General features: G+C 35.6%; 2 protein-coding genes across 2 annotated transcripts in view; one reads left to right on the top strand and one right to left on the bottom strand.

Annotated features, from left to right (window-relative positions):
- Window positions 1-776, top strand: part of LOC110024404 (mavicyanin-like) — a 2,954-nt gene extending 2,178 nt beyond the window's left edge. Inside the window, exon 2 of the mRNA XM_020724347.1 lies at window positions 221-776. Within this exon, the coding sequence (XP_020580006.1) occupies window positions 221-615 (395 nt within the window). The 3' untranslated portion in view covers window positions 616-776. The remainder of the gene's footprint in view (window positions 1-220) is intronic.
- Window positions 777-4,373: 3,597 nt separating this feature from the next.
- LOC110024431 (zinc finger AN1 and C2H2 domain-containing stress-associated protein 16-like) lies at window positions 4,374-22,500 on the bottom strand. Its single transcript, XM_020724393.1, has 3 exons — window positions 22,248-22,500; window positions 6,172-6,920; window positions 4,374-4,889 (listed from the first exon to the last, which is right to left on the bottom strand). Exons 1-2 carry the CDS (start codon window positions 22,344-22,346, stop codon window positions 6,174-6,176), a joined length of 846 nt encoding a protein of 281 aa, XP_020580052.1. The 5' UTR covers window positions 22,347-22,500; the 3' UTR covers window positions 4,374-4,889; window positions 6,172-6,173.
- Between the last annotated feature and the right edge of the window lie 512 nt (window positions 22,501-23,012).

Genomic DNA, 23,012 nt, shown 5'->3' with positions numbered 1-23,012 from the left:
TATATATATATATATATATATATATATATATATATATGCATTGTAAATGCTCTAGTTTTGTATTTTTCATGTATTTTATTTGAAGAAAAACAAATACAATTTAATTTCTTAGGTGTTTAAAACCTCCCATGCAGTCCATTTTCATACCCCATAACATTCAAATGAAATGTCTTAGTTTTAACTTTCTTGCAACATACAAACCCATATTTTAACTCTGCAGCTTTCAACTACAACAAACAATTCCACAATGTGTTGGAGGTCAGCAAAGCAGACTACAATGCATGCACCAATCATTCTACTTTAGCAATGTATTTCTCCGGCAAAGACTCCATCACCATTAAAACCGCCGGGCACCACTATTACATCTGCGGCGTTCCCGGCCATTGTCAGCTAGGCCAGAAAGTTGACATCTTTGTTGGAGGCGGCAAAGCTTCCGCTCCTTCCTCCTCTGCTGCCCCTTCTCCCTCTGCGTCGCCGGCTTTCGCACCAAGCACGGGACCTTCGTCGAGCAACTCGGCACTCGCACCAAGCACCGGTGCTCACCTGTCAACGACATTGGCGATGATCATCGGGGTTATGGCGATGGCAAGTGCTACTGTATTGATAGGGTTTTAGAAATTAGGGTTTTGGAGTTTTTGTGCGTGTATGTTTGATAATGTGAGAACCATTTTAAATTGAGTTTTAATTATCAGTAGGTTGTGGGAAGTTGTTTGTTATTGACTTGAGAAAACTAGTGTTTTTCTTAATATATGAGGGAAAGACAACTTATTATGTTGAGGAATTTATCAAACTTGGAGAAGGGTTACTTGAAATTCTATTATATCTGCATTTTAGATTCATTTTCAAATAGACATTCATGCTTTTTTTATTCTTTGTGAAATAGATTTTTGATTGACATATTTGGACATGTAATCAATCAACAACAACAACAACAACAAAGCCTTAATCCCACTACGTGGGGTCGGCTACTTGAATCCTTTTTCTCCATTGCGTCCTATTTAGTGTCATATTTTCGTTTAGTTCTAGTAAGTTAAGATCATTTTTAATACGATAAGCCCAAGTCTTCCTAGGTCTACCTCTGCCTATCTTAACACAAGTCGAAATCAAAATAGAAAGTTCAATAATACTAGTTATTTATCTAGTATTATTGGACATATAATCAATAATACTAGATAAATAAAATAGCTAGAAAACGGAATCAAAATAGAAAGATCATTTGCATGCATATCACATAGTTCCTATATATTTATGTTTTCGACTCGGCTTTAATTTTTATTTTTATAGCACTCAAATCTTTCATATCACATAAAAATATCACCTTTACTAGTTTTAAAGTATAAAAAAAAAATTTATGCATATTTAAAGTGCTAGAAATATAAATCCAAAAGAGATGTCGATGAATTTACAAATTAAAGTCCACTGCTTGTGTTTTGTCTACAAAGAATGATAGCCAAGCTTTATATGAAAATGATCAACAGAGTGAGAAGGAATTGCCTGCAGAAATATTCAAAAACAGATTGAAATTAAGGTTAGTTTTATAATTTTGATGAACGTATAATTTAGTATTGAGAAATTAACTATTAAGATTAGTTACTATGATTTTGTAGGTAGAAATTGAAGTTTAAATGGTTGATTTGTTAAAACTTTTAGGCCCCATTTGGGAGGTCGTTTTCGGTAATCCCACTCCTCTATCATCTCTATGATCATAAATACTCCTCGCCCCTCCTCCTTTGTCACTTGTGTCATTAGGGCTGAAGACTAGTTCCGCTCCCCTCCCTCCGTTGACTGCGCCGTCGATTTGCTGCCTACCACCGGTAAAGTTTTCTTTTTTATGGATTTTTTTTTTTTTGGTTTATTTGTTGCCAACATTTCTGTTTTTCTATTGTCTTTTAGGACAATTTTTTGTGTGCTTGTTTTGTATATGCATCCAGTGATGTTTGATGATCGATTCTTTCCAATGCATATGTATTGGAATTGCTAATTGAATTGTAGATATTTTAATGCAAAGTTGAAGTTTACACGGCAGATAATTTAGCATTATCTAAAGTTAACTTGATCAACTAGAAGAATTAATAAAATGAAATATATATGATTCTACGACTATGGAATCTTCATTATATGGAGCTACAAAAGCATTCCCCAAGTATATGAAACTCCCCATTTAATTGGTCTACCAACAAAAGCAAACCCGTAATGATATTTTCGTGTAAACTTGTTTAACGAGTTCTAGCAATAGAGAAAATTTCTTAACGTTTAGTAAGGTGGTTTGTAGATATAAATTGAAGTTTTTGTATTAGCTAGGTATTATGTATATTCATAAGAGCTTAATGGTATGCATGTAAATCATGCACTTTCTGTGTTAGTTTTGTGCATACATAATATTTGCGGCGGATTTGAGTTATATGCATAGGTAAGGTTGTATGTAGGTATGAATTGAAGTTTATGTGTTAGGTTTTTTATTTTTGTTTTAGACATAGTTAAGATATGTTTGTTGTTTAGATTTTGCACATTCCTTCTTTTATTTGTGTATACTACTCCTAATTATTTTTGCTATTAGTCGTGTTATAGATGGTCACAGGTAGTGTCGGTGATCACTAGCCTTAACGGATGAATGTAAGAAAAAAATTGATTTTTCCATATTTATTTTGATTCTTAATGTTTAAAATGACAATTAATAATTGGTTTTTATTATGTAGGAGTACAAGTAGCTTTGGAAGAGGTAGTTGCCCTCCTAAACCCTGAGCACTGCCAGCAGTAATGGAAGTCAATCTACCACTGCACAGTCTAAGTTAGAACTATGAACGTAGGCGGCGGGGAAGAAGAAGGTCGAGATCTTTCATGCTTCTGGGTGACAGGAGCTCGTCACAATCGAGTACTGCAGAGCTTGTCAGGCAAGTAGTTGTTAGGAGTGAGAAGGTTCGCCATCTACATGAAAACCAATAGAGAATTGAGTGTAGTATATAATTCTTGATGGAGATTATAGAAGATCGTTGGGGCAAGCGAATGGTGACTGATGTAGTTGAGGAGAAGGATATGGAGGGGGATGAGTAGGAGGATTGGAAGAAGTTTTTATATATTTTTAATTTATGAAATGTTTGAACTTATATTGATCAGTTTGTAAATGTAAAATTTTAATATTTAGATCTGTGACAGTATTTTCTTTTACAGTATTTATATTTTTAAGAGCTTTGAACTTTGATATAGTTGGATATAATGTTGTTGTAATGTAGATTAATCGATAATTTTCTTGTATTGAGACATAGCTCTTACTCTTGCTTTTTCTGCTTTTAGGCATAGTTGTGACTTGTGTCTTATCTTTACTGCATTGTTTCTTTCCACGTATGATTATTTTTTATGTCAGTATTTCTATTTTTAATGTCATTCTTTTGTTTGCAGATGGCCATAGGTGGTCAGCCACTTCATAAACCCCATGTTCTGAGGAGTCTTGAGATCATCTACTGTAGCATGAAGAAGATGTCGTCTACTCCTACCGTTGCTTCCACTACCACTACACCTATGACACCTCCGCATGTTGCTGTTACACCTTCCATGGCACAAGTCGAACCTTCGGTGCAAGAAGGGAACTTTCAGACGAACAAGTACAACACTTCTGAGGGATATGACTTCGAGGAGATGTTATAGTTAAGAAAGGAGATTACTGATGCTTTGGTGAATACAACGATTATACTTATATAGTATCACCTAATTATTCGTAGTTGATGATTCATATTTCATTTCAATGTTTTTCTATGGATGTATTTTTTAAAATATATATATAGCAATCTATATTGTACCTTTCTTTTTTAGTACAGCTAAACTTTAATTCTTAATTTTAAAAAACTTATATTTTTTTAGATTTTCTCGAGTGTTGTATCAACTTATTTTTTTTTAAATTAAAACAATATTGTATTATAAAAATATAAAATATGAGATCGAGATCATCAAGCACTTCGAAAGTTCCACCCTATTATTGTGGGGATAACTGTGTTCAGTACCAGTCTAGAATGGAAGGCAGCTACAGTAGAAGATTTTGCTCTTTTCCCAGAAATATGATTCATGCAGATTGTGACTTCTTCCATTTGGTTGATGACAATGGTGAGATCCTTCCAAATTGTGATCAGTCAAGAAGAGATGCAAGGATGAAGAGGAGATTGTCCCGAAAACTTAATCAGGACTTCAAGACAAACACCATTCTAGACTTGATGATTATCGTGATTGTCCTCATTATTGTAGTCATTTGCTTCAAATAACTTATAATTTTTTTTATGTATTAGAGTATTTTGGATTGGACTATAGTGTTTTAGGACCTATTTCTTAGCTCTGAAGATTCTAAAAATTTCACTTAATTGAATGTATTCAATATATAAGGGCAAAACAATCTTTCTCATCAAAAACAGTAGCAGTACAACAGATCTCCCAACCAAACACATGCCTCTTCATTAGCAACTTTTTAACAGCTAAAAAGTTGCTTCTCGAGGAAGCTGCCTCACAAAAACTTCTTGAAAAAGCAGTTGCCGCCCCAAATGCACCTTTGGTCATGCATGCCTTCTCCCCAAATCATAAACTGAAGAGGGCAGGCCCAATGGAAGTGACACCAAAACTAATAATGGGCAGCTGACTGTATATCGCTCATTCATGGAGAGATCCAATATAAATGAAAATCATTTCAAATAATATAAACAAAAATTGTGCTATAAATGAACACCAAACAGACTATGTTGCACCACTATCCGACCAGACATGATAATATTATGGAGAAAGGAAGAGAACCTGCATCTGGTTGGAAAGAACGCTCTTTGATAAATAAAGAATATTATTCTACAGAAAAAAACAATGAAAGCTGCATGGCCAGTGGCAGCGGACAACCAAGTTTCAGTTGAATAATTAAGCTGCAAAAACGTAAATATATTCATAATAAATGAAATAAGCAATAGTGTAAGCTGGAAGAAGTGCGTATGTCAAAAAATCACAGATGTTCCCCCCAATTATTATGTATTTACATATCTAACACATAAACTTTACTTCCTACATTTATACTACACAAATCTTTGATATAACAAAAAAAATATGATCATTATAACTTTAAAAAGTGAAATACATGCTTTCATGCATAAGGTGGCATGTATGTAAGAAGAACTTTAGATGCTGCATATGCAAATACATCAGAATAAAGAGAGATACATGTAAATCTTCCTAAAATAAAATAGGCTGCAGGCACAAGATTTTAATGAAAAACTAAAAAAAAATGGAGAGAAATTAGAAGGCCTACTCTAAACAAGAACGTGGAGATGATTGAGTGCAGTAGTCAAGGTGATCATCGTTCTAGTTCTAGAGTAGATGACACGAGAAATTTGCGCCGGAGCGTAAAGATTAACATAAGGGTGTGGGAAAAGAATGGATCAGCCAAAGTCAAAAAGGTTATAAGTTAAAAAAATAAATAGCAAAATTTAATAAAATACCAATCCACCTCATCAATGTTCAATAAGGATTTATGAATCCAAGCCAAAAAACTAGCCAAGGTTGGTAATGACAATTAAGATGAGCGGTCAAAAAGAGCATATAGCAACTCTCAGTGGGAACAATTTGAAAATAAGGATTTATTAAACAGACATCAGATAGTATTGGATAAGGCTAATGGAGCTTGCAGACAATAAGGAAAGAAACTGAAAGATTAAAGCAACAACACTCAAGAATAAGCCTACAGAGAGACATACAAGTAGGGAAATATTTTCAGCCCCAAAAAAAAAAAAAAAGGACTATCAAAATGGTTCTCTGGCTCTTTGTGGGGGTCATTTTAGTCCCAGAGTATACAAAATGCCAATTTAATCATTAGGCTCTTTTATGATGGGTTGAAATAGTCCTCAGCGAGGACTACTCTTATTCTTTGCAGGGGGCAGTTTAGTTATAAAGTTTATAAAATTGTCAATATAATTCCCAAGCTCTTTTAATAGGACTTGAAAAGGTCCTTAGCAAGGACTCTTTTAGCCCGCATTAAAATAGTTTAGCGATTACTTTAACACTTCTATAAATTCTGGGACTAAAATAGGCCCCTGTAAATAGTCAAAAGGACTATTTTGGCACTTTACTCAAAAAATAAATAAATAAATAAATCATACAAAAATAGATTCTCTACAAAGATAACCAACAAGAATGCAAAGTACAGCAACTTACCATCAAGATTTTGAAAATCCTCCATGATCCTTCTCAACATGCTCAACCAACAATACTGGGTCCCTAAACGCTTTGCTACACCTGGGGCAAACATCAACTATTACTCTACTGGGATGTGCCTTCTCTACATGCTCAATCAGAGCAGCAACATTGGTGAATCTTGCTTCACATCGAATGCACCGTTCAACAAGATCACCACTACCACTGCTGCCCTGACCCGTTCCATCTTTTGCCTTCCGCAGAGCTTCGTTAGTCGCGATGCCCAGTCTCTGCATGCCAGCTTCAGCAGAGGCCCTAATGCTTGATGCAGCATTGAGTATGCTTGAACTCCATTTTGAGGAGCCATTTGAGGTTGGATTTGGCTTAGAATTACCATTCTGGTTCCTCCTCAAACCACCTAAGAACAGAAGGCCAGTATCAGGTTTTCTTGGTCCAACGCAGTTGTGGTCGGGGCCAAATCTATGTCGCAGGCAGTGCTCTTGGGTGCAGTCCTTGCATCGAATCGTGTTTGAAAAAACTAATATTTCTTTGCATCCAGGAACAGGACACCGTTTCTTCTTGGTTGTTTTCTGATAATTTGATGGGTCACAGTTGCCATTTACATGAAGATCCCAAGTGATGTTTGGATCTTCATTTGGAACAAGACGGACCGATTGAGCACAAAGTGGACAGATGAGCACAGTTACGTCCGTTTGGTTAGCGTTCGGACATGTGTGTTTGGCATAACTTCTGTGTTGCAGACAGAATACCTGTTCCACGGTTAACAAAAGAACATAAAAAACAGCATTTACATACATGCATACCACATAATTCTTATGTATTTACATATCTAGCAGCTATACTTTGCATTTTATATTTATACGTGCAAGTCTTTCATATCACATCAAAAATACCACTATTATAACTTTTAAAAGTGAAATACACATTTTTCATGGTAAGGTGGCATATATGTAAAAATTGAAGTTTAGGTGTTAAGAAATGTAAATACATCCGAATTGAGTGACATGTACATAAATCTTCGAAAAAAAACGAAAAACAGATGAGCATGCAAGATCTGCCAATCTATATATAGCTCAATTAGCATCCGCTGAATACGTGCAGCTCATTTGGGCAAAACATAGTCTAGGCATACTAAGACTAAAATATCTTCCTTGAGTCAATAAAGGGATAGTAATTCATTCATGTACTGTTGTTGGACAATGAACTTAAATGAACCTCGATCCAACATGGTCAAGGGAAAGAAATTCATTCCTTTATCTTTCTGTATAATATCAAATGCCACCTTTAACCTAAAAGAACGAAAATTTTATACCGCGTTTGCAAGAAAAAAGTTAATATTTACCCTAAGCATATTTAGGGAAATCATATCCTGACATGGATATGTTTTCCCCAAAAAACCCCTTAAAAAATGGTAACTTGAGAGGTTAATACCACAATAATCTCCATGCATAAGCATTTTTATAATAATATTCAAGAACAAAGATAATATTCAAAATTGCATAACTGTATAGAAATCAAACTTATAGAGTTATACAAGAAAACTGTAGAAGAGAGCAATCGAGCATACAGATAAAAATTATGTCAAATTTGGAGAAAAAGCTCGGATGCATTCCAAAAAAGCTACCATGAAAGCGCTTTTCATGCCAAAACAATTAACTGAGACATAAGCACTTGAGCGCATCCCACGCCCGCCAATAGTCACTACATTGCCACACCTAATATTATCAACAAGAGCTTATTACAATAATGGATTTAGCAATCCAACCACCAAATTGTTGCTCTGGAGATATCATCTCCTCCGGGAGGCTTTATCACCAATTAATCTAGTTCAAAATCAAACCAAAAGTCACACTCAAGTCTAAGCCCCAGCCCAAATGAGTGGGTGATGTAGGTCAAACCTCACCATAATTTCCAGGAATTTGTTTGAGGATGCAACGAGAAGCTTTCAAGAATGACGACTTCGAAAATGAAGGCCCTTGCTAACGATGTCAGTGACCTAACGCCTTTACCAACGATGTGCAAGCTTGATATGGTGAATCAAGATCTAAGGCAACTCCAACGACTCATCTACCAGCACATTCAAAGCTCCCTGATTCATAGGACTGATACAATCATCAAAGAAACACGTATTCTAAGTCCGATTCAAATATGAAGCCTTCGCTATTGAAAACCACCCCAAGGGATGCTATTGGCTTAAACGAGCATAAGAAGCTTTTAAGGCGGATATCTATGTCTAAGACCATCTTGTTAGGAGCAAGCAGTGGAAAGCTTTTTCGAATATATGGATATCTGCTAAAATCAACAAGTCAAATATGAGCCAGCAAGTTAAAACGTGGTGTCTGCGTGCGGCGGATTCGTTTGGTGCAAACTCAGAAGAGAAAAAGAAACTTGCAGAAGAGCCACTTCCTCCCATTGAACCATAAACAAATGTTTTATCTCCAATATTAGGAGTGCACAAAATGTTTGCATTTCTTTGGAATGTATCCCAAAGAATTACATCACCTTAGTGCACAAAATAACTTGAATGAAACCACACAGCAATTAGTCATAAGGTAAATCGATGGGCTAAAGAAATCCTACAATATAAATTGGAGATGAATTCAATTTACAACCTCTTTCAAGCACTGAATTTTACATAAAGGTAGAAATCCAACTTAATCAGAACTTCAAACCCACAAACAATGGACATCTTGTTCTGGAACATAGCAACAAAAGCCACAAAAGAGTTTCCCTGAACAACAAGGTGTGCCCCCTTCAATCCCAAACGCCTGCATGTAAAACAGGAGACCCTATTGCACTGGCAAAAATTGGATACAATCAAAAGAACTAAAACAAATCCAGACCTTCAAAATGCTTTGATCCTAAACAACGGGGACACCACATGCAACAACTATAGTTCCTACAAACAAGAGTAAGAGGATGGGGATCATGGGCAAAATCCATTTAAGGGCTAAAAATTTGAAGCATACCTGGAGGTGTTTGGAGTTCTTATGAATAATTGGAAAGGTTCTACTTGACCTAAAACAAAAAAGAAAATCTTCAAAACTAAGTGCAGAGTCAATGGGAAGGTGATAACTTTTAGTGGTCAGTGAATGCACTAAAAATATTATCTACAGCAGCATTGTAAAAGCACTTCAATTGAAAACTACCAAGCATTCCCACCCATACAAAATCAATTGGATTAAAATGGGGTCAAAATTTTGCACCAAATGTGTAGGGTGACCTCAATTGGGAAAAAGTTTGTAAGTGAAGTTTATTGTGATATCTTGAAAATGGATGCATGTCACTTAATTTTTGGGGAAGTTTTCCTAATTGACATAGAAGATTGTCATGATTACCATGCTAATGAATGTGCTGGAGTGGAATGGGAAGAAAATAAAAACTATGAAACTCTTTAATCCCACCGACTGCAAAGAATACCAACATCAATTCTACAACTTTTTCCGGCACCATGGGATTCCATGCTCCGAGATGCTTAAGGAACTAAACATGTTTTCTAGTTCATTAGCTGAACAAAAGTCTGGGAGTATCAAAACTCCAAGTGATAACATGTCTCTATTGAAGCAACTTGCTGAGATAGCCTTGCCAAAATTACCAAGCCACCTTTCACCTCTATGCATAATGTTCAATGTCAAATTGATTTAATTCGTAGATCCACCATTCCTAATCTACAACAATACAAAATGACCCAAAACAGCATAAAATATTCCAAAAAGATTGTCTATAAGCATCAAAAAAATAAAAAAACAAATAAATAAGTCAGTCACAATAGCTTAAGTCCCATTATTGATCATTCCAATAATGGTAAATGGTGCATGTTAGTTGATAGTACAGTAAATGATAAAATCAAACTAAATTATAGATTCCCCATATAGTGGTTAAAATATTTTATGCAAAAACTGCATGGTGCGACTTGTGAAAGGCTATACAAATGGCGTGTCACGGCTTTCAATCTATGCAATGCACCCCATGCCTTCATACAAGTGATGAAAGAGATACTAAACCATTTATTGGTTACTTTCCCATTGTGTATTTTGAGGATATCCTATTTTTAAGTGCATTTATGCTTGATCACTTAAACTATCTTAAACTGCTCTTTGCCGTATTGTGTGATAAAAAACAATATATTAATCTATCCAAATGTGAATTTGTTATTGGGAAAGTACATTTCTTGGGTTTACTGTTGGCGGTAAAGGCAAATATACAAATCTAAAGAAGGTTGATGCAATTCGATCATGGCCAACTTCCAGCACATTCACACCAGTTGTTTGTGTCTTCCACAGCCTTGCAAAATTTAATCATCATTTCATGTGGATTCAAATAATGGCCCCAATTATTAATTGCTTGAAAAAGAGAGAATAATTCCCTTGAAAGCCAGAACAAAAGACGATCTTTGATAACAATAATAAAAACTTTTACTCTATCCTTATGATACCATTCTAGGTCTCCTAGAAGGTTTTAGGAAGCCGATTTAGTAGGGAAATGGTTGTGGGATAGTAAGGGAGGGGGAATATGGGAGGTCGACTGCATTTGGAAGAGGCAAAATGCAAAATCTGTTGTTAGACAACAGCTTCAACGTCGATCATTGGTAGTCTCGGCAGAAAACAGCTAGGCAAATGACAGAACGGCTTGATATGGGGGTTAAGGAGGTTCACCACATGTTCCTGCACAAGCTAAAGGCACCACTTTCAAAAGGAATAGGATACAACAGTCCTTAGGGAAGAAATCAGAGATACAATCTCCAAACACATAAAAAATAGCCAAAAGTTTGTTGAACCAGAAAATAGCAACATATAAATAGTTCCAAATAGAAAATAACCCTAATTAGAAATAGGAAAAATAGAAAATAAGGCAAAAAAGATAAGATATCTAGTAGAAATTGGAGGCCAAGCAGAAACAGCTCGTTCGGTCTACTGCGGCTGCAGAAAATCCTAATTCCGCGGGATTATGGGATCTCGCGATCGCGAGATCATGAGATCTTTGATCCCACGATTATGCGGTGAGCTCCTGCATTAATCTCCTCGACTAGGAGAGGCTCATTCTTCTTCTTTAGGAGAACATGGATCCCATTACGGGATGTTACTTCCCAAAAAAACCAAAGAGGATTTTCACAGGTGTGGTTCACCACTCCTATCTAGTCATTTGTTTGTGGGTACGCAACTTAACTGAACTGGAACTTAGTACTTAGTTTATTTCATAGAATCTTCCCAAAATAAATCAACAATTTTTTATTTCTATCTAAAGTGATGACAGACAGGACATCACTAAGTAGCGCCAACCTATGGGGTAAGTTGTAGGTCAGAAAATCCTGAAATCCACTTAGTTGGGGTTGGCATGTATCCACGTCCAGGTAGGCAAGTGTTCTCAAATTTATTATGAGATTTTACACATATTTACATCCAAGTAGACAAGTGTTCCCAAATTTATTATGTTGATCGATGCCTCGAGATGAACAAGAACTCTGAACACCCTAATCTTCTCACATTTACAAAAAATGTGAAGAGATATGTTATGATTGATCGACCCTAGCAGAATCATTAACAAAGATCGCTAAGCTAGCAACTTCATCAAAGTGATTCACTACTCTATCTAAGGCAACATACATCAGTTGAGACAAACAGATTTCAGTGTTTAGTAAGAGTTTAATTAATGATTCAATTATCTTTTTGAATAAGATGAGAGCATCATAAATGTTGAGTTTAGTTGATGATTTTCTTAATGGTGCAACAAGTTATAGTCAACTTTAGGCGAGGCCTCCACAAGCGTATCCTAAGTATGAGCATCCTGTGGGGGTGTTGTGGGTTGACTAGTTCTAGTGACCTGCACAGTCTTCTCCTGAGGTTAAGTGTGCGGTAGCAATATTTTGTCACTATACAGGTTAACTACTAAAAGTCTCTTAAAGGAGTTGCAGTGATGTCTACCAATTGTTCCATGGCACCTGAAACTTCCCCTTGAGAATCTTCGAAGTCGGAAAATTTGTTCTCAATTTCAATATGAACACCTTGAAAGTTGAGAATAGAAGTATCACTATCGACAAAAAAGCCATCACTTTTATAGACATCTTCAAAGGGTTCTTCTTCTATGACTTCGGAATTATTATTGTTGGAATTATTAGGACCTTTGTTGCTATGTAAGTTACTATCCCAGTCAACAAAGACAAGTTTGACAGAGAGAGAATAGATACTCAAAACTACTACTCATGTATTTCTAGTTCCCGAGGAAACGAATGCCACGACACGGACAAGAGCTTACAATTAACTAAGATGGGAACAGACGATAGGACAGTGAGAACTAAATTTTATATATTCATTTATCATAACTAGCTAGCTATTAATAAAATAAAAGAGTCACTAATCAAATTAAATTAAAGCACTATATTTAAATTTACCTCATTACTGGTTGTATACGTCTTCTATAAACATTATTCTTTCTATCGCTCATATTTTAATCAATTAATTAACCTGAAAAGTTAATTCAAAATAACAATGAGCTAAACAAATCATTGAATACTCATATTCATAAACTAAAGCAATACAAGAAAAAAGAAAGCAAAATACATATCATTAAACTTTTAATAAATCAATATTAACATTTTGAGATACTACTAATATATTTTTTTTATATATGTGCAGGGGTACATTAGATTCTCCACTAGTACAATAAAGAGGTGACTTCATCATAGTCAATCATACACATACAAGTATACAATAAAAATATCACTTTCTAACAATAAATAATTCATTCTCACTTGCATAGCAGTTAATTTTCTTATATAATATTCAATAAATACGATAATTCAAACAAAACGAAACATACATGTCACTCTTACATATGAACAAAATTCAATAAGACTCTACATCAAGAGTATGCAGTACTATAACAGTAACAGCATATGCATTTGATCAAAAAGAAATAAAAGATTATTAGAACAAAAGAATATGAGTACTCACATCGATGACGATTAATTTATTGTTTGATTTGTCTTGTCATTGACCTAACATAAACATGGTATAAAATTTAATTAATTTATTCTGTTATTACATATATATAACAGCAATAAGAAGCCTTTATCCCACTAAGTGGGGTCGGCAACATGAATCATTTTTCACCATGTGTCTGATTGAGTGCATATTTTCATTAATTCTAATAAATTAAGATCATTTTTTATACAATATGCCCTAGTCTTTCTAGGCCTACCTCAGTCATTCTTAGCATAAGCCGAATTTAAAACTTCTACTCTCCTAACAGATCATCATATGTCGACGTTTAATATGACCAAATCATCTAAAACGAATCACTCTAATTTTTTCCGCCACTAGAGCTACACCAACCCTATCACAGATATATTCACTTCGTATTTTGTCTCTTAAGTGTCAAGCCACTCGTCCACCTAAGCATTCTCATCTTGGTAACACTTAACTTTCTTTTGATCTTCTCTTTTAAAGGTCAACATTTTGTGGCATAAAGCATTGCAGGGCTCACCATTATCTAATAAAATTTTCCTATCAATCTAAGCGGTACTTTTCTATCACAGAATAGACCCAAAGCATTTCTCCACTTCAACCAACCAACTTGAATCCTACTAACAACATCCTCATCTATATCACCATCACTTCGAACAATAGACCCAAGATATCTAAAGCGTTCGCAACTTTTAATGATTTGATCATCCATAGTTACAACTCTACAACTATAGCTACTACCACTGAAATTACACTCCATGTATTCAATTTTAGTTCTACTCAAATAAAGGCCTTTAAACTCTAATGTAGAACTTCATAATTCAAGTTTTTTTCCTGAATTCTTTCGCTAGCCTTATCCACAAGAAGGATATCATCAGCAAAAAGCATACACCAAGGTACATCCTCCTGTAATATCCTTCTTCCACTACGCTCAGCTCGGTCCTACAAGAATGCATGAATGTCGCCACAACCTTCTTCTTCCCTTTCTTTGTCTTCAGTCTCTCGGGATCGAGCAATCATTGCGCAAAGGTTTTTCTCACGCATTGAAGATGATGTCTCACGTCGCGGCTAGGGTTGGTCTGTCTCTTCTTCCTCACGTTTCTTCTTCTTCTCCTTTAGTTTCTTCTTCTCCTCTGGGAGCGTCTTTTCCTTGATTGGCAAGACCCCAACTGCTCAACCTCTACACCAGAAACTACTCGAAGCTAAAGGTAAGCCATTCGCGACGTTTTATAGGTGAATGCATCTCCTTGGCTTCCTGACACTTCATTTCAACTTCTCAACTCCTCGCTTCCTCTCCCTTCTGCTCAGCTCTTCGATTCCTCTCCCATCTCTTTTTTTCCTCTCCCCCCGTAATGGAAATGGGTCGTTACAACGAAATTAAAATCATATAGGAAAGTGTTATGAGTCCTAGGATATAACTACCCTCATATGGCGACTCTCAACAGTCATAGTTGTTCCCTTAACAATTATTTCTCTTTTAGTTCTCACTTCTAGTTTTACTGGTGTCAAGTCTTAATTGTCCAAAGGAACTACAGAGGCAACTTGTTCCGCAGGTGCTTGAGCTTTTTAAAGAGTCTGTGTAAAGAGGATCTTGAGCTTGTTGATGATCTTTCAGGAGGTCTTGGACATGATGACATTCCTACCTTCTCTCGTCGCATAGGGGTCAAGAGGGCTTATGTTTTCCCCACAGACAACACCAACGGACGCTTGCTTAGGTTCCTTCAGATATTTTTTGGGGATAACAATAGATAATTCAGATGGCTCTTCTCCAACAAATTTTTGAAGAAGAAGCATTCTTCAATTGTGTGTGCAAGCATTATGTGTTATGAGCAATAGTTGGGCTCCTTAATTCTTTCCACTTTTCAGGCTTGTGGGGTTCAGGGAACTGGAAGTATGGCTTCTTTAATAGATTCTTGAACATCTTTTGCATAGATTCATCATTGAAAGTATAGGCCTAGTTCATTCTTTCTTCAAAGGTAAATTTGTAATCCCTCCTTCCTTCGGGCTTGTAGGATTACTGTGGTCATCATTGTTGTTGTTGTTGTTGTGACCGTCCTGGTTGTGGTTGTTGCCATGATTGTTCCTGTCACTGCTACTCCCTAGACTTCTTAGGTTGTATCTTTATGATTTTTTTTCCTTTAACAATAGTAGACACCATCTCAGATCTCTTCTCATACACTTTCTGGGAATTTTGATCGGTATCCTGACTTAAGAATACAGTTGATTGGCATTCTCCTACAGGTTGGCGCTTTGTTCAGTAATTCATCAAATGTCTTAATGGTAAACCCTTTTAACGAGAAGACAACCAGCCCACAGATATTCTTGAGTAAGATTTCAATAGCATGTTGCTCCAATAAATGGGGCTCGCACTTCAAATATAGGTTTTTTCATCTCAGGATATAGTCCACCAAGGTCTCATCAGGCTTTTACTTTTCAACAACAAAGTCACCAACAGTGATATGGTGTTGATATCCAGCAAGTCTCTTTAAGAACAATCCTTCAAATTCGGGGGTCCTAACTGACTCATTGGATAACTCTGCATACCATTTAAATATCACCCCAGATAAAATGTTAACGAACTGACAAAAAAATAAGGCGTCCATCATTGCGATAGCTAGCACAGAAATATGTCAAGTGTTGCTTTTGATTCCCGGTTCCATCAAATATTTTGAAAGTTGATGGTACATACCCCTTGAGATATTATATAGGTTAAGGTCTTCCTTTATGTACTGGTGAGCTACCCGGGGCTTGAGCCAAAGCTTCCTTCACTTGTTGCTCTACAAGTGAAAAGTTTTTCTCAGGGATAGGAGCACTTCCAAACTTTTCTTGGAGACCTCATCCTCAACTATTGTCGTCTTTGCACTTTTAACTGCATGCACAGCTTCAAGTTTCTCCACTTCCACGAGTGCTTATATTGATGTTGGAACTTGATTTTAGAATACAAGAGGAGGTTTCTTCTACTCTTTTTCTCCAATCATTATATTTTTTCACCCTCTGTCTTAACTAATTTAAAAAATATTAGGTTGTCTCTGGTGGAGCACTTTCCTAAAGTGCAACATCTTGAAGATCAGTGGTGTCTTGGAGAGAAGCTCAATTATCAAAAACCATAATAGTAACACTTCGCACAGATGGGTACCTCTGTAACTCATTCTCTTCAGAAGTTTCCAAGACTTGTTCTTATTCTTTGATCTGATTGATATTGGCTTATAGTTCATCCAAAATTTGATCTAATGACCGACCTCCAACATTCTTAGGGTCAACTAAGATATCTCTAGGTCCATCGCAATATCCATTTCTTCTAAACCACCAGTCTTCTCCATAGATTTCTTTTGATCCAAAGTGGTGCTAATGTTATCAATATCTCCAGCTTCTACTTTTATTTCCTTTGAGGTAGAATCTAGTTAAGGCTCGGCTATCACTTGGGGTCATGACATCTTCCTCCAAATAGATTACCCCAAGATAAAAAACCATTATTGCAGTCTGCATGGCACACATATAGCTATGGTTCGTTCATTGGTTTTAATTTTCAAGAACTTAGGGTTGTTACTTACCTTATATCAAATACCCGTGGTAGCTAATTTTCACATGAGTACATTTTATGTTAAGTTAAATTTAGTTCAATTTTAAGTTTAAATTTATGTTTAATCGAATTAGATTTAAATTAAATTAATTTAAATTTTAGTTTTAATTTTAAGTCAAGCCCATCCAAGCCAACCAAAGCGCACCCAAATCGACCCAAGGTCAACCCAAACTTGATCCGAGTCAAGCTGACGAGGACAAAACCAACCCAACCACCTAGGGATCCTAGGAAGGGGGCCTAGGTCTAGATAGAATTGGCTAGAAGTCAAAAAAATGAGTTCACATTGTTTTGTGATCATTGATTCCTATAGCTCTATAATTCCTAACCTCGGTGGATGCAAGTGCAAGAGATCATATTCCTACAAAAATTTCGCTTTGTCCTAAAGCATAAATCAAAACGGGGAAACTGAATCACAAATACAAATTCATCAAGCCATCTAGCTGGTGACATTCATACTGATATCCCTAAATTGGAGACCTTACAAAACTTATATGCCACATTGCTACCATCATCAACTCAACTGTTGGTCCAAGTGTATTACACATTAAGCAGTAAGTGTATTACAAAGGGAACCAACATTGTATTCATAATAAATGTCTTCGATCCCAAATGACCAAGGTCATGCATTGTGGGGGATTTACAGCTCACATTGGTCGTGACAATAATTTATTGTTAATTCAAGCTCATCTCTCTTGGCCAAAGCTTCGAGAATGAAAGTCATTTCATCAAGAAGAGTCATATTTGCCAAACTTAAAAGGGAACCTCTCGGAATGCTGGATTGTCTACCCCATAAAAATTTCATATTTCATATGAGAACCTTAATCTCTATTTCCCTCCCTGATTCCTCGAGCCAAAAAAGGAGTGGATTTTGTATGATTGTCGTGGACTAGCTTTCAAAATGGTGCATTGCTTGCAAAAAAATATATGATAAATGTTGCTAAGATTTTTTTCATATTTTAAGAGATTGTTCATTTGTATCGAAAACCATGAATACCAACTTCAGATCGTGATGTCAAGTTTATATTACAAGTTCAACTAACCATCCTCACTCAAAAGGACAAATTAAAGCAGTTAATCACATACATTAAGCAACATGTTGCACTGCCTTGCCAAAGAACATGCAAAACAATGGATTGAAGTTTTGGTTGAAGCTCAGTTTGCTTTCAATTCAATGGACATCGGCATTACAAGAAAGTTTCACATACATAACAAACTTCCAAACCTCAATGCCGACCTCATAGCAAGCATGCAATGGAAATAGTGGATGATTTTGATGCTATACAATAGAACAAGAAAAATAAGCATATAGCAAATACGCAAGTCTATAAACAAAGGGCAGACACCAAGCATTGCAGATATAAGAATTTTGTTGTCGCTAAATTGATGATGATCCACCTTCTCAAGAAAATATGTCCCACAGAGATTTAGTCTAAATTAAAGCCCAGATAGTTGACAATTTCATATCACTAAGAGTCCCAATGATAATACACATATTATTGAACTCTTGTCAGATTAAAATTTATCGTCAACCTCCAATGTCACAGATATCTGTGCATATCAACAAATTGATATCAGCAGTATGAAAATAACTAAAGTCAAGTAGATATACTCAAACGGAGGGGTCTGATGTAACTCAAATATCACCTAGCTCACAACTAGTTCATGATGCTTGTTATTCTTGATTATGTTATTTTTCAATTATCATTCTATAATTTGTTAAACTTTAATTTAAACTTAAATAGCATTTTTCTGGTTTTTTTTTTATTTTATTTTAATGGTTAGTCTTGTGTGACTTGATAAGAAGCTTACGTACCCCAAAAAAAAAGAAACTTGATGTCTTTTCGCAATCATTTTATCATATACCCTCCTTGGAGAGAACAATATGTTCAGTTTTTCCACTACTTATTTATTGTGTATGGCTTGTTGCACCAATGTACGGATCACGCACAAGTCTACATGGAGGCAAAATGATAAGCTAAAATTAAATCAAAGAGAAATAATAGAAGCTCATTTAAAATCCTCAATTTCTCTCCCTTAAAGTAAGAGGGGCCACTCAAAAAGAAGAGAAAATGCATTCAAAGTGCTCCATCCAAATAAGAAAATCTTAGCGAGATAAAAAATTTTGCATGTTTGATAAATTATCATAAGCACAAAACAGAGTTTCCTCTAATCTCCTATTTTAAAGATAAAATCTCATGCATTTTATTTTCTTTAAATAACTAACATGTACTAGATTTTTCATTCATGACTTCAATTCATTTCAAGATGGCCTCCACGGTCTCTTTCCCCCTCATTTATGGCTTACTCATAAGGAATTTTAGAAACCACTCTCTCCACCCTAACCTCCACCCAACCTCACACCCTCTCTATCACACATCTATTGAGTTTCTATCTACTTGAGAAGTCATAAAAGAGAAGGGTGCTTGGGAGACATTCAAGGAGCAAGAAAAACAATTTAAGGCTGGGACAAGAAGGAAACAAGGAGCCATAAAGGATGATCAAGAAAGAATAACTAAGCAAGAAGATCAAAGAGCCTCCATAAAGAACCATCAAAAGTTCAGATAAAGCTTTCTCCCTTAATTTGATTACTACATTCAATTAAGTCTCTCCTTACTGCACATCTTTTTGTTTGATATATCATATCCCTTGCTTATGTCTTGGCCATTCAAATTCAATAATTAAACCTTGTTAAGCTTTCCTCTTAAAGAGACCTATCTCCAGCCCTAAAATAAAAGAGAATCAATCATCTCCTACGCACATCATTTAGTAATCAAGGCTACTTTTATGGTCTTGGTTAATAAAATGACTATTGTTTTAAACATCAAGACTAAGTTCTAATATTGGGTCCAGAAATATTCACCCCATCTCTATTATTGGTTGGAAGAAAAAAGTTCATTAGCAATCATTATGGCAGTATCCTTGATCATCATTGAATGCCCAAGCAAGCTCAGTTGTAATCCATAATTACTCGTTGTGCCGCCATACCTATGGCAAGTCCTACACAAATGTTAATTGTCCCTAGAGAAATCCTCCCGTGCACCATCCATATTGTATGATGCCCACCAATCCCAAACACTAATTGAAATCCAAGGAAGCCAATAAGCATTATTTTATTATGATTTCATCATATATCGCCCCATTATTATCCTAAACTACACCTTCTCTATCTATCTCTCTGTAGACAATTATCGTTCAAAGAAGAATTCCCATAATGCTCCCCAAATCTTGGTAATTACTCCCAATACATTAGTTGGCCTCGACACCACTCCAGTATTTTAGATGCAATCATAGATGATACAACCCAAGCAAGGCCTACTCCTAACCCAACTAGAAGTTTGTAATGGACACGAACCCCTACAATGGCCACTCTTGAGCCTCCACATGATAGCAAGACTCTTTCTAGGCCATATAATTAGACATGACATGAATGACAAAAAGTGATATGAATATTTCAAAGACACATCAATCCTCCCTAGAGAAGGTCCCACTACGCCATATGAAATACTTACAGCCTATCACGATAGCATGTGTATCCCACTATTATTAAATTAATCAGCTTAAGTTAAAGAGAAAATGAAAATAATCATGCCACATGGCCAATTCTTAGCCACAAAGTAACTTGGTAGCCCAACAAGGTTATTTGGGTCACCCGAAGGAATGGGTCCCACCGCCACATAAACTTCACATTGATCCTCATTAATACTTAAGACCTATAAACATTTAGCAAGTCAACTCAAAGTAAGGCAAGATGGCCCACACATGACATGTCGCAACCACATCAACACCACAAAAAATCTTATTGGTAAACAAACCATCATGTAAGACCCGAGGATGTCGAGCAAGTTAATCATGCTTATACCACACACATGTCATGTGTTATCAGCATCAACACACAACCACATCTAAATCAACCAAATTAATAACTGAAATATATATGTAACAAAGGTCTAAGTGTGAAACTATGGTACTCTCACACAGCCAAATCAACTGGTCCAAGCAAATTCAAATTACAAAAAACATCCAGGGAGGTTATTTTTTTAAAATTGAAAATAATTATAAATACCACTATATTTTTAGTATTCAAGATATAAAGTTTTAAAGCATTTACATATATAACATATCAAAAGACCTTTAAATGTCAAAAATCCCTAAATGTTTAGAAAATTTATGAGTAATTATCAAGATAAAACATCATAAGAAAGTCATTTTTAAAATATTTTAAATACTTAAAATAACCTTTAAATTTCCCTAAAATAGGAATAAAAACTAAAACAGTAATAATAAATCCAATAAAAATGAAAAATAAGTCCATGATCATCTGTGTAATATGGTTAATTTATTCAAATCATTAGTTAGGTTTGATGCCCTATCCATTTTAGCACATTTTGAACCAAACTGCTATGAAAAGCTTAATGAAACATTTGTTTCCTTCCTAATCCCTATTTGTGACTATTAAGGCGCCCAATGCTAGAATCAATAGTCTCAAAAATCACACATAAGTATGCAGTTATCATTTTGCACATTATATCAACATCAAAAGGTCAAGCTCCCTCCTTGGCAATGATCATGAACTAAAATGACACGCCAAAAAAAAAAAAAGTTTCTTTTATGGTTTAACTCAAATAGAAGTTCATATCTTGCATTAAGGTGATGATGGACTTTATCCTGAAACAAGTTCTCAAGTTTAATTAAGCATATTTGAAACTGAACCAGCTAAGAGACCATGCCAAAGGGTGGTTATATGCACTCATGTGCAAATTATCAGAAGTTCTGCAAACTATCCTTAGGGCCATAGTTTCAAGCAACAATCTAATTTTACATTTGTGTACCCAATCCTGCAAAAATATTACTTTGGCATATGAACATGTGCAGAATCCACTTTGATTGCGTGGCAAGGAAATTCATCTTTATGTTTACCACAGTCAATCTAAGCTTGAAACCAGAAAGCTTGAGCTATCAAAGATTATTTAAGCAAATTTATCAAAAATACTTTCTGCAAGAGCCAGGTAAATTCAAATGATGTTAAGGTGACCTCGCAGCTCTCTATGATTTGTATTTTACTCCCTTTAAAAACTTAAAAAGAGCAAAAAACCTAAATTAACAGTAGATCTACCAAATAACAACATGAAGACACACAATTCAATAGAATCAAACTTCCCAAAGCAGTACCAGAGGTTTTCTCATGATGATGAGAAATAGATAAATCAAAGAACCAAAACTGCTGATACATAAAGATAACAATGTTTTTAACAAGAAATATAAATATCTTTCTTGTAAATCACGCTTCCAGCAACTCGGGAAGGTGCCTTTCTGAACATTCGATAATTTCAGACATACCCAAACTTCATTAACTTCTGGTGTCCATCTCCCAATCAATCATCTTTCAAATCAAAATTTTTATTATAAATCTCAGAAAATGGAACAGATAAAAGAAATCCATAAGGAGGAACGCGGGAAAATTAAATCTAATGGCAAGAAGAAGGAGGAAAAACCTAGCCCTAAGAAATAATAATTGACGAAGGGAAGCAACATACTTTATCGCAACGGTCGCAGGTGAAGGGCAGGAAGTCAATGAGCTTGCAGTCTTCGACACTGCAATGCTTTCCGAGATTGGGGAACGCCGGCGTGCCCATCGGAGATCAAAGGCGCCGGCCACGAGGATCGAGTTTCAATGAAAGAGAAGGTGAGAGCTTTCAGTAACGCCGACGAGAGCAAGGGACGGCCTACTCGCAGTCTCGCACCACAACTACTGCAAGAAAGAGAAAGCGCGTTACAGGAAATTCTTGGGTGTTTAAATGAACATGCCCTCAGGAATTTTTATTTGAAAAAAAAAAGAAAATTTTGTAAGGATTTATGTGCATGTATATATATTCTCCATTGTTCATAACTTGCACGCCAAGTTTGGGTGGAACTTTAGAAGCACATTCCTTAATTTACAAAAGAAGTCCCTTCATGAGAGAGCACAAAACCCTTATTTATATATGAGAGTAGACTCCAAACTTAATAACAGATAACACATATTTGATGTGATATATAGAGTTAAAAATAATTACATGCACTATTACACCGAGGAATGTTCTTGCTACTATTATTCCAACAATCGATGTTATTTCAACCACCAAAATTATTGCCCATAATATTTCTCCGAAGTGACCTAAGTGGGGTCCACTTTAAGTAGTCTTTATCTTGATTCTGCTAATTTGAACTGAGGTATGTTGTCATTCACTCTCACTTTTCTTCGTTGTCTGATCCTTGATTAGAGATGAAATGTATTCTTCTGATTCGAAAAATTCTTTTAT

This window comes from Phalaenopsis equestris, unplaced genomic scaffold, assembly GCF_001263595.1.
Source record: "Phalaenopsis equestris unplaced genomic scaffold, ASM126359v1 Scaffold000256, whole genome shotgun sequence".
Lineage (NCBI taxonomy): Eukaryota > Viridiplantae > Streptophyta > Magnoliopsida > Asparagales > Orchidaceae > Phalaenopsis > Phalaenopsis equestris.
This window is presented reverse-complemented; position numbering and strand designations above follow the sequence as displayed.

Bases quoted from the DNA above. Each gene is read 5' to 3' on its own strand.
- LOC110024431 (XM_020724393.1), bottom strand. From the start codon at position 22,346: ATGGGCACGCCGGCGTTCCCCAATCTCGGAAAGCATTGCAGTGTCGAA. The intron at 6,921-22,247 runs GTATGTTGCTTC...ACCGTGGAACAG, and splicing joins CCTGCGACCGTTGCGATAAA to GTATTCTGTCTGCAACACAG.